We start from the raw sequence: 13,019 nt of genomic DNA on the forward strand, positions 1-13,019 counted from the left end.
TCAATGCAGGGAACACTGCGGGCATATTTGATGAGGCTGTTGAATATGTGAAAACCTTTTCAGGTATGTAGTTTGTCTTTGTTTTTCGATTTTTATATATATCTTTATTTTGACAATTACCCTTTTTTTTTTTGGTGAAACTGTTTAAAATTTAGTGCTTTTACATGATGATATTGAATGTAATTTTTGAGCATTTACATAGTTCATGCACATTATATTTTATGTTTGAAATTTATTTCACAAATATTGTTTTCTAATTAGATTGGTATTAAAGTTATTTAAATGGAAAACATGATATGATATGTGTATTTCAATTTCTGTAAATTAAATTTTATTGTCTAATTTAATTGCAATAATATCTACATTCATTATTTTCATGTAAGAGCAATTATGAATATAATTTACAAAGATTAAGAAAAACTGGTAAAAATTAATATTAAAAATCATATAAAGGCACTGTAAAAATAAAACCCCCGCATAACATGCACAGATACCAAACGGAAAAGGTAGGAGGAGGCGTTGGCAGAAACGGATTGGGTCATCCGAGGCTGGACGAATCCGCAAATCGAAGTGAATCTATAGTGTTGCCGCGCAACCCAAGTCATGAGACAAATGCGCGACTAACACATCAGCCTCGACAACTGCGCAACTCCAATTTACAGTGCCTATAGTCTTCAATGGACCGAAGTAAAGGGAATTGTGTAGGATTTAATGTCATTTTTAAAGGGAATTGTGCAGGATTGTCTTTTTTAAAAGCAAATGGTGCGATAAAAAAAGGCGAAGCCACCCGGCTGGTTCGCGGAATTAAAACTCACGGTATTCCAAGTTATGGGCGTAGTTGACTATGCTGTTTAATTGGCCTGTTGACTATAAAGTCTAATTCTCTCCAATGACATCATCTTCTTCTTTGAGGAACGGAGCGGAGCAGAGCAGAGCATCATGGCACGTCGTAGTCTTCGCACCAATTCGATGCCTCTTTTAATCTCTTTTAAAAGCAAATGGTACGATAAAAACGGGCGAAGCCACCCCGCTGGTCCCTGAAATTAAAATTCACGGTATTCCAAGTTGCGGGCGTAGTAAGTCAATCGAAGTCTAATTGGCTACCCCATTCTCTCCACCTATTGAAAATTGAAAATTCAAATATTGAAAATTCAAATATCAAATATTGAAAATTCCAAGGTGCGAGTCATTATTTTTCTAAAGTACAATCATTGCCTGTACTGATTTATTAAAAAAATGGAATATAGTGCTTTAATATTCAATTTATATTTTGATTATTTTTTTCAATGGCGTGATGGGTTTCGATTTGGATTTACTAATAGCATGACAATTGTTAACCACAATCTATGGAAGAGTATGCCCGCGGTAACTGCAATGTGCAAAGCAGAGCAGAGTGTCACAGTACATCATTGCCTTCTTACCAATTCGATGTCTTTCACTGTTTATCAACTTTGTTTTCTTCTTGCATCTGCCCTTCTCCTCTTCCTCCTCTGCTTCACAACATCATGTACCGGCAGTCGCTACGAAGATTGTTATTGGGGTACATGTGGGAGCTTTGAATTCCGCTACCCTTTTGGGAAAATTAACAGCGGCTGTGGTGATCCTAAGTTTCAGCTAAACTGTAGTTTGGATAGCAATCCTTTGCTTTTACTCAATGGAGACGAGTATCTCATCTTGCAGCCGACAGTCTTGGATAGCACTAGATTTTATAATAATAGAATGACAATTGTTAACTACAATCTATGGAAGAGTATGCCTGGGGGTAATTGCAATCCTGTGGGTAACTACTCTCAATTTTGGTGGCCCGACTCTCAATTTCGTATAGCCCATGGATACACCAATCTCACGCTTTGGGGGCAATGCAATGAAAGTATTAAAGGGCATCAGGGCCGTTTATGTGGCGCTGATTGGTACGTCATTCCCAACCCAGAATCTGGGAGACGATTCTGCCAAAGCAACATTCAACTGCCAGTTAGTAACAACTTCTCATTCCAGCGGAATGAGGATCTGAGAACACGCCTCTCAGCAGGTTTTGAAATAACATGGTATGCCGACACGAAGAGAAACCGAAGCTGTGGCGCTTGTAAGACCAGTGGTGGGAGTTGTGGTTATAACATTTCAGAACCAAGTAAAACATTTATTTGCTATTGTAGTATTGGTACTTTTCCTGAACCCCTTCTCCCAATTCAATTGCCACAATCTGTAAAGATGTATTAAATGTTCCTTCCATTCTGGACTCTTGAACCCGCAGATATATGTGCTTGTGTTTCCCGATATTGTTCATTCTGTTTGCAAAAACTATGGATTGTTGCTTTTACTCATAATAGTTGTTATGGCCGCTTTGCAGGTCATAAAAGCAGGCTTGCCATTGTAATAGGTAGCTATAATTTCTTCCCATTGAAAATCATTGTGAACTTGTATCTTGTAATTTCCACTGTTCATTTCCACTGTTAATCAACATCACATTCATATCGATCTCTGTATTTCACTGCAGGTTGCACCATTGGAGGAGTTGCGCTGACAACAATAGCAGTGCTGTTCTTAATGTTTTATGCCAAGAAGAGAAGGCCTACTCCTGGTACCTCTACTTCAAGGGTGGAGAAATTCCTAAAGGAAAATGCTTATGAAATGCCAATGCCAACCAGATATTCACTTTCTCACCTCAAGAAGATCACAGACAACTTTGCTGAAAAGTTGGGAGAAGGAGGGTTTGGTGTGGTCTATAAAGGAATGCTTCGGAACGGCGCTCTAGTGGCTGTAAAGATTCTTGATAGGCATATTGAGACCCAATTCATGAATGAGGTTGCTACCATTGGACGTGTCCATCACGTCAATCTGGTTCGTCTGTTGGGGTACTGTTTTGAAAACCCTATAAGCGCACTCGTATATGAATACATGCCCAATGGATCTCTGGATAAAATTTTGTTTGCCCGGAAAGAGAAGCGCCAAGTGTTAAGGTGGGAACAATTGTATTCGATTGTTTTGGGTGCGGCCCGTGGAATTGCATATCTACACCATGATTGCGAGAAGCGCATCATACACTTCGACATCAAACCTCACAATATATTGCTGGACGCCGACTTCACCCCTAAAATTGCTGATTTCGGTCTCGCAAAACTTTGTGGAAAGGGAGACGATCATATTTCTATAACAGCAACGAGAGGGACGCCGGGATATGTTGCGCCGGAGTTGTGCTACAGTGATGCCGGTCCTGTTACAGATAAATCAGATGTCTATAGTTTCGGAATGCTGTTGCTAGAGATTGTTGGGGGCAGAAAGAATATTGATGTGCAGGTTAGCCGGTCCAGTCAATTATACTTTCCTGAATTGGCTTTCAAACGGATTGAGAGTGGTGAGTTGGGGATGAGGTTGAGAGGAGGAGAAATGGAATGCGCAGATGAGGAGAAGGCGAGAAGACTCACAAAAGTTGGATTGTGGTGCATTCAATATAACTCTGCAGATCGTCCTTGCATGATGAGGGTTGTGCAAATGTTAGAAAAAAATGGAGATGACGTCGCCAATCCTCCGTCGCCCTTCAATTCCTCGGCCACACCTGAAAATGCTGTACTGCCATTCACGGTAAATTCTTCTTCAATTGAGATTACTTTATAGATTTATGTCTTTGATTGTCTTTATTTGAACCAGTCTCTGGATTTGCCCCGGTCTCCACACAATACATTTGTGGATGAGTCGACGACTACTATGAAGTGTTAAGAACCTAACTCGGTGATTGCTCCAACCGGTGAATCTCTCTTACCGAAGTTTGGGCCATTAAATTTCTAAAAGTATGTTTTGCGCATCATGATCTTCTGTCAGTTGGTCACATCAAGATCAAGATCAGTGAGGCTAATTTACATTTCCATTTAATTATGATACAGATGTTATAACTTATCGCTTTCAATTATTATTTTGTTTATAGAAGTATATTTTCCACATCTTCCGATTGTGTCAATTGCTCACATCAACTTTAATCCTGAGGTAAATCTATACTTTAAATGGTATCATTTTAAGTGTAACATTATCATTAAATGTTATCACTTTAAATTTAACATTATCAGTGTGTTGTGTTTAAGTTTATATACTTATTGATATCTTAGGGTATGAGCTTGTTTCTCAAGTGTGGTATTTTTAGATTTATTTATTTATTGATTTATTTAATGTGAATTATGAGTGAATTAGTCTCACTAAATTATAATAAAAATAAATAAATTTTAAAATATTATATATTTATAGTTAATTTACTAATTAATAATAAAATTTACAAATACTTATTATAACTTTAATAATATTTATTTTAATTTTAACTTATTGAAAAATAATTAATTAAATTTTTATAATATGGTTTTTGTAAATCTATTGTAATTTTATAAATATAATGATATAATATTTATTATAAAATTTATTTTCTTATTTTTATTTTATTGAATAAATTTGAGTTTAAAGTCCTCAATATCTTTATATTTCAAATCTTTATTATAATTTTATAATTTATCAAATTACCTTTCATTTAAAATAAAAACCTAAAATGCTTTATACTTTATTTTATTTGAAACAAAAAGTGAAATAACCATTTAAATTAGCTAAAACAAGTAATTGATATATTTTTTAGTAATATTATTAAAATGATGTGATTTGAGTTTAGAATAATAATGATGATCAAATAAAATTAACTTTTTATATATATTTGATTTATCATTTATTTTTATAAATAAATAATTTAGAAAAAAATTATAAGTAATAAATTTCAATTTTATTATAAATTTTAGTAAGTTAAATATATATATATATATATATATATATATATATATATATATATAATAAATTATAAGGGGAATAAAGAGGGGCAGAATTCATAGGAAGATGTATTTACGATCTCTCTACGGGACTAATTTAGGCTGATGTATTTACCATCTGTATGTGGTAATAATTTACGATCTTGGTAATAATTTATGATCACTGCGGTCATAATTTACGATCTCTCTATGGTAATAATTCACGATCTATATGCAGTAATAGAAAAACAATCTGGGGCACGTGCGTCATTGGTCCGGCTTGCTGATATCAGGTACACACATTCCTTATATTTTTCTAATACATATCTGCTCCTATATTTTCAAGTATGAATAATTCACCACAATTACCAAAAATTACCAAAGGTAGACCTAGCACAGTTTCTCTACAGAGCCTCTATGAGTATATAGAGTCTTTAGAGAAACGTAGAGAAAAAATAGAAGTCAAGCTACAAACAGAGTTAGCAGCCATGCTAGAAAATAAATTCACATCTCTTGAAGACAAGATCCAAAAACAAATAGAAAATAAAATAGAACTATTGGAGAATAAGATGGAGGCAATGGAGACTAGGTTGCAGGTTATAGAAAAACAAAACCAAGATATGAACCAAACATCCCAACAAGTAGATGTTGATACTTTAGAGAGTCTTAAAATGAAGGACATGATTAAAGAGCTAGAAGAAAAATTTAATAGCTGCCTCACCCTAAATAGTGTGGCAGGTAAATTAGATATCAAACCAATTAAAGATGAAATGAAAAAATTGATAGAATTAGACCATGAGCATAACAAAAGGGCCTTGAACCTTATAATCTTCGGTTTGAAAGAGGAGGTAGACGAGGATACTTTAGCCATAGCCCAGACAGAATTACATAACATATTACAAATTGAAACAACGTGTCTCACAGAAGCAACAAGGTTGGGGAAACTAACTGAGAATAAAGGAAGGCTGATCTGAATAAAGGTGAGCTCTACTGACCATAAGTATGACATACTTAGTAAAACCTCAAGTCTAAAAGGAATGGGAATATTTATAAATGAAGATCTCATTCCAGAAGATCAAGCAGAATTGAGAAAGGAGGTTCAAAAGGTAAAGGAAGCTAGGAAGGAAGGAAAATGGGCAATAATCAGAAATAGAAAAGCCGTTATTTGAGATAGAAACCAAAAAGATAATAATAAATAGCAATTCAACATGCTCCGGATTTTTTCTTAGAACTATCGGGGCTTTCCATGGAACAAAGGCCCCAATATAAGTTGGATCTCGAATGATGTTGATATTATTTTGCTTGTTGAAACTTGGGAGCATGAAGAATCTAGGGTCCCTAACATAGATGGCTTTACATTATGGTCTACTTGGAATAAGCGATCCTCCCGTAGAGGCATTGGGGGTATAGCTTGTTACATTAAGAAGAACATCTCTCCCCATGCTAGGATTTATAAAAACGACCCTTACAACCAATATAGTTGGATAGAAATTACTGACATTTATGATAAAAAGACCTACATAGCAATCTGTTATTCCCCCCCATCAATTCTAACTTCTATAAGAAAAAGAATCTAGATAAAAATAGTCCTTACAATGGTTTAGAGAATGATATTTCTAACCTAAGGAATGAAGGAAATATCCTTTTAATGGGTGAATTTAATGCTCGAACTTCAAGCAACCAAGCTATTCTTCTAAGAAATCATTCCAACCCTAATCCTCTTTGGTTAGACGAAGACCTTCCTCTGGCTAACCGGTACAAAAGGAGCTCTGAAGACCTCGGGGAGAATTTGTTTGGGTCAGAGCTAGTCAAGCTCTGTAGTGCTCAAGATCTCATAATTTGCAATGGTCTAAAGAAGTGGCCCAATTCTAGCCAGATGACCTGCATCCATGGGCTTGGTAGCAGCGTGGTAGACTATGTTATCTCTAATCTCCCTCTATACAACGAAATAACAAATTTTGACATCTTAAACGACCACGAGCCTGACTCTGATCATAGGCCTTTACTTATAACTCTCAATTTTGTCATGCATAGAGATCCCATAGAAGATAATCCTTATAGACAAAAGAAGTTAATCTTTGATAGAAATTAAAAAGATCTCTTTCTAAATGAATTAAAAACTAATTTGCTTCCTTTATCTATATAGACAACATAGAAGATCTCTATCATAATTTTACTACAATCTTCTCGTATTCTATTAACAAGTTCTCAATTGAAGTTTCAAGTAATAAAAGAAATAGAAAAACCAACCCATGGTATGACAAAGACTGTAAAAGTGCGAGGAGAGCAATTAAGGAAGTTGTTGATGAATCTCTTAAAATTTGCAAGATAAAAATATACAATTCCCTAACTAAAAGGAAAAAAAGGCAGTATATTCGTAAAAGACAAGAGAATCTCTTACACCTCTCTAAGGTAACTCCTAAGAAATTTTGGAGGCAGATTCTTACTAGGAAAACTAAAGATAATAATAAGATTACTTTACACGACTGGAATTCCTATCTTAAAAAGCTTTATGAATCTCCAAATGTCATGGATAACTTTGAAACCCTACTCACAACGAAAGAAGTTTTCTCATTGACATTGATTTTGGGGTTAATCGCTTGGCTAATGGGAAAGCTAAGGACTCAACAAAAAACCACCTCATTACGCTTAGGATCATTGTGGAGGAATGTCACAATGATAAATCCAATCTCTTTTGTTGCTTTGTGGACTTTAGAAAGGCTTTTGATACGGTTCCTAGAAACAACCTTTGGAACAAATTAGAAGAGCTAAAGGTTCCTTTTGAATTGAGAGCTGCCGCTATAAGGTTATACGAGAATGTAATTGCCAAGTTAAAGAGCAATGAGGGGTGGTCAAAAGGTATTAAGTGTAATATCATAGTTAAACAAGGTTTCCCCCTCTCCCCTACCCTATTTGGCATTTACATCGACAAGCTAGAAGGTTGTTTAGAGGAAGCAGGATGTGCTGGCACGATCTTAGCTGGGATAGTCATCATCCTTCTTCTCTACGCTGACGATATTGTTCTTCTCGCAAGGTTCCCATCTAATCTTCATAAGCAACTTATACTTCTTAAGGATTTCTGCTCTACCATGGGTATGATTGTTAACACTGACAAAACAAAAGTTATGATTATCAAATCCAAGAAGGACACTTACGCTAATTTTATGTATGACAATAGTAACTTGAAGGAAGTGTCTTCCTACAAGTACCTATGAATTGATATTCATCATAAGCTCAACTTGAACTATAGCATTGAGAAAAGGATTAATGGGGGATGGAAAGCTTATTTTGGTCTTGAAAATAATTGTAAAACGACAAATCTCGTAATGTGGGATAGAAAGAAGTTCCTCTTTGAAACTTTAGTCACTCCGGTTATCTTATATGGATGTGAGGTTTGGGGTTGTAGCATCTCCAGAGAATCCCGGAGAAAGATTGAGCAAATACAAAACCGTTTTATAACGTATAACCTCAAAATTAAAAGCAATACACCCTATCCTATTCTCCTTATAGAAGTGGGTCTTTCCCCTATCGAGAACCTAGCTATGACTAGGCTTCTATTGTACAAGCAAAAAATCAATAACATAGGAGACCATAGACTTCCTAAGCTAGCTTTGAATTCCAGTCAAAACCACCTAAGGCTCAAATGAGGTTGGTATAAAGACACCAGGGCCTGGTTAAACCATTGGGAGATCGATGAGAATGTTGCATTGTAAAACATTAATAACATTAAAAATATTGTTACTTCTAAGTTCAAAGAAAAAATGTGGTGTGAGAAAGATTTAGCAGCGAAAAGAAAATTAAGATATTATAAGGAGGTCATCAACCCCACCCTATAAGATCAAAAGTATCTCTCTGTTTTAACTAGCTCAAAGAAGAAAATTAATATAGCCAAGATTAGAACAAACTCTCATGATCTCCATAGTGAAACGGGTCGTTGGGTAGTTCCTAAAACACCATGGATGGAAAGGTTCTGTCATCTCTATGAGAATTCGAACATCGAGGATGAAAATCACTTCCTCTTAGAGTGCCCCGCTTACAACCACATTAGATCTCAGTTTCAAAATATTTGTTGCAATACTAACCTTCCTAGCCTTTTACGTTGTCAAAATTACAGTGAGCTCGAGAGGCTTCTCTCCAAGCTTTTTGAGCATAGGAATAAAATCTTAAATCAAACTAAATAATTCATTTCTTTAGGTCCAATAGACCAAAGTTTGGTCTCAGTGGACGTTAACCACCACCACCACCACCATCATCATCATCATCATCATATATATATATATATATATATATATATATATATATATATATATATATATATATAATCATAATTTTAGGTATCTCGAAAAGAATAAGAACACAACCAGATTAATAAAAAGCGAAGAATAAGAACACACAACCAAATGAATTAATAAAAACATTAGTGTGAACAAAGTTTTAAATCCTTGTAAAGGTTGTTGATGTTGAGTATGGCTCGAGTAAACACAAATCATGAAGTTGGAGTGCTTTCAAGTAAAGAATCTTCTACAATTCTATTAAAAAGGAAGAAGTTGGTCATAATGAGCAATTCCTTTTTTAGGAGAAGTTGTTTCCAAGGTCAATATAAATACTCTCCAAATTTCGTTCCTTGTATAATACTTTTTTTGCTAAAGCAAGAGACGTGCCTTCCAGGGAAAATTTTAAGAACCCCCCCTAAATTTATATGTATAATAAATGGGCGAATCTCCATGGTATATAGGAAAAATGGAAGTTGATTTTATCAATAATATAATATGTATATATAATTTTTTGGCGAATCTCTCACCAGGCATGGCGAATATTTTACTCAATTATAAAATATTGTAAGATCTTGGCGAGTCTTTCACTAAATAATAAAACTTTGTAAGGTCCTAGTGAATCTTAGCATTGTGAACTCTTAGAGAATTTTTTGAAAAGGTATAAAACCATATATGACAAGAGCCACATGGTGGCAATATCACTGTTTTTTTTCACATTTCCACGACATGGAACTTGTTTATAAAATTATAAAAAAGCCAACCAAGTCCCTTATAATATGCAGGTAAGCTTATAATAGAGTCTGATACATCTACTATGCTTGTCTTCATTCAAGTGTCATAGCTGCTATACTTAACACTGTGAATCACAACTCTCTTAGAACTCAACTCTATAGTGTAATTAAAACCTTTGGAAAATGAATCTGACAACTCTATAAAAAGGATTAGTGAAATAGAAGCTTTTGTGAATGAGCCCACTAATTATCACTGCTAAACAATCAATCTAGACTATGAAGTCTTCCATCTTGATCACAATCGTGCTCATGATCAAGGGATTGCGACCACCTAGCCTGACATAATGGCCATCATAGCTTCCAATAATCAACAACTACCTTGCAAGGACATCCTAGCTCATGTCTCATGAATTTTATTCATCAATCTTAACTAATATAAATCTTATAAAGATAATATTAGAATCCTCTCCGGATTCACTGTTAATACAAGGCTAAAGGAAATTTTCTAGCTCAAGGCACTAGCCAATGCCAACTTCGGTATTTGTGACCCCTTTGTGGGGATGCACCTACCCTGCCCCATTGGGTTTCTGCCTTGTAACATAGTTCAAGGATCACAAGACTTTCCAATCTTCCTACTCCATTAGACACACTTTATATCCTATACATAGTGAATGGAAAAGAAGCATTATAGAACACACAATTTCACAGAAGAAAGAAAAATCTTAGCCAGTTCAATATCAAAATCTTAACCACTGATTAATAAAGAATAACAAGTAGTGTAATGAATTGTTCCGAGTTATTTATTTACAAGCTGTAAAGAATGTAGTGGAATGGAAAATATTACTTAGGCAACCCTTCAATATTTTCTACTAATATGTCTATGCATGTACATATGAAATTAAGAGCATTGTTGAATACAAAGTTTCCTTTTCTCTTGCCTCCATTTTGACAAATCAGTGTGAAATCAGTGTCACTTTGAATCTCCTTTCCTGTGTGAATGTTTTGACAAATCAATGTGAAATCAAAGTCACTTTGAATTTCCTTTCCTGCGAGGGATCACATTTACAGTTGATTAGTAAAATATAATCTATTATATATTATATTCAAGAAACTGACTGCAATCTACAGTGGAAACGAGACCTCAATTCTTATTCTAAATTTGAATATCTCAGGACAACATAAGAGATAAAAATGCATATGGCCTTAGTAGCTAGAAAACAATCACTCCATCATTACAAGACCACCTAGATTTCAGCACTTAATCTAAATAATGACACTAGTTGTAGTGCTTATTTTCATTAACACCATGGAAAAGCAACAACAATGTTTCAAATCACACTTACTAGAAATGTTGTAACGTTCTGAGAATATTTAATGATAGCAGCTGAACCTCATAGCTATGGTGGGGAAACTAGGGAACCCAAATATTGGAAGATATCTCATACCAAATCTTAGAAAAAAATAAAAAAGGGAAAAAATCAAAATCTATAAATCAAGCAATGAATTGTTTACAAATCAAATACAATTCCTTTAACTAACAGTTAAATTGTGGTGATATATTTAAATATTTAGTAAGAGGGTAACTTCAAACCATGGAATATTACCTTTGTCATTACTGTCATCCCTCAATGACTGAGATTACAAATCAATACTTATGGAAAGATTGTAAGAAATTCTGTGAAATAGTAAAGCGTAACCTCTATTTTCAAGCAAAAAAATCAAGACATTGTTACATCAAGAGCCATAATTGATACATAATCAATGAATCAAGTCCTTGTATGGCACAAGCTTGTTTCACAACCTCTATTTTCTCAATAACAAAATCAAGACATTGTATGTGGTTTTTACCAAAAGGAAACTGCGTTCTAATTTGGAAGAGGATCTTATCAAAAGACATGGATTTATTCAAAGCTACAAAGCCTAATGGGTTACTGGAAAATAAGTTGGAATATGGGATCATGATACTTAAATTGAAAAAATATGCTTTCCTTTTAGAAACATTACAGTTATACAATGCTTTTTGAAAGCATTAGAATTTGAAATTGAGCCTTTCTATCAAGACAAATTTTCATTAACAGAATGTACTTTCCTACCTGAAACGTTGTAAATATCCAAGAAAAACTTGAAAAGCATAAGAGAACTTAGCATAATGTACTTTCTTTCCTTCCTCAACATTCTTGAAGAGTTGAGGTTCTCCAAGTCATCAAGTAACTTTTGAAGGAAATGACAGTTAGTAATAGTCCAATTCACAACTAAAGATGTGTCACAAATACGAGGGGGCATCTCCTCCAAATCACAAAAGTTCTCCAGGTTAAAATCTAGCATTATTGGAAGCTTAATGCTCGACTGGTTGTTATTGAACCCAGACATTTTTCCATTCTTCACTAAAAGCTTAAAGATAGCTTCTCTAAGTTCTACATGACTTTACTATGCTCTTGAAGTGGGGGCACATGCAGGCTCTCCAAGTGAATAGTCTTAAACTAAGTGAAGATAAGGTCGATAGATCATTCAGTGTGGATCTCTTTAACCCATAATTGAATATTATGTCTCTCTTGAACCCATAATTGAATACTATTAGGACTTTCAAATTTTTCATGGAACTCAAAAATGTTGGAAGAAAGTATTTGCTTCCAAAAAGAGTAAAACTGAAGCCTCTGCTTGAGGACAATTGATGTCACACCACTAACACTTCTCCATGGAATCTATATAGGTAAACCACAAATCCAGAATTCCATTAGAATATTGCATTTATTGAATACACAAATGAAATCATTTCATTTCTTTAAAATATCTTTTGAAATCAAAATTACCGAAATTACATATCGATAACCTAGTGGGTGTAGGATAAAATTCACCTGTGTCATTCACAGAAAGCTTGAGAAAAAATCTAATACTATATATAAAACCAAGAAAAATTCAAATTCATCACTTCTAGGGACCTCGTAACCACCCTGCCAATACACAAGTATGTTCGTGTTTGTAGTTAGAAAAATTACCCAAATTACAATCTTTTTACTCCAGCATATGTTGGAAAGTTATAGAAGGATGACTAGTGCAATCAATCCATTCCTTTTAGCCTTGGATTTGTTTCATGTCCAATGTCTATGCTTTAACCATTCACCTTAAGATGTTTTTACAATATAATTTCCTAAGTCTATTTAATATCTTCATTATCATAAAAACCAACCTATATCCATGTTAACTCCACATCTACCACTCTTAGGGGGATGAAATCTATTTAT

The 13,019-nt window shown here is 34.4% G+C and overlaps 1 protein-coding gene and 1 pseudogene across 1 annotated transcript; both read left to right on the plus strand.

The window, feature by feature from the left end:
- Positions 1–1,323: 1,323 nt before the first annotated feature.
- LOC149174367 (LEAF RUST 10 DISEASE-RESISTANCE LOCUS RECEPTOR-LIKE PROTEIN KINASE-like 1.2) lies at positions 1,324–2,217 on the plus strand. Its single transcript, XM_089420827.1, has one exon. The coding sequence runs from the start codon at positions 1,324–1,326 to the stop codon at positions 2,215–2,217; it is 894 nt and encodes a 297-aa protein (XP_089276953.1).
- A 327-nt stretch (positions 2,218–2,544) lies between these two features.
- Positions 2,545–3,612, plus strand: LOC149174368 (rust resistance kinase Lr10 pseudogene; annotated as a pseudogene).
- The last annotated feature ends 9,407 nt before the right edge of the window (positions 3,613–13,019 follow it).

Source organism: Pinus tabuliformis, chromosome 4_1 (assembly GCF_031772625.1).
Source record: "Pinus tabuliformis cultivar Carrire ecotype Pingquan chromosome 4_1, CPIR1, whole genome shotgun sequence".
Taxonomy (NCBI): domain Eukaryota; kingdom Viridiplantae; phylum Streptophyta; class Pinopsida; order Pinales; family Pinaceae; genus Pinus; species Pinus tabuliformis.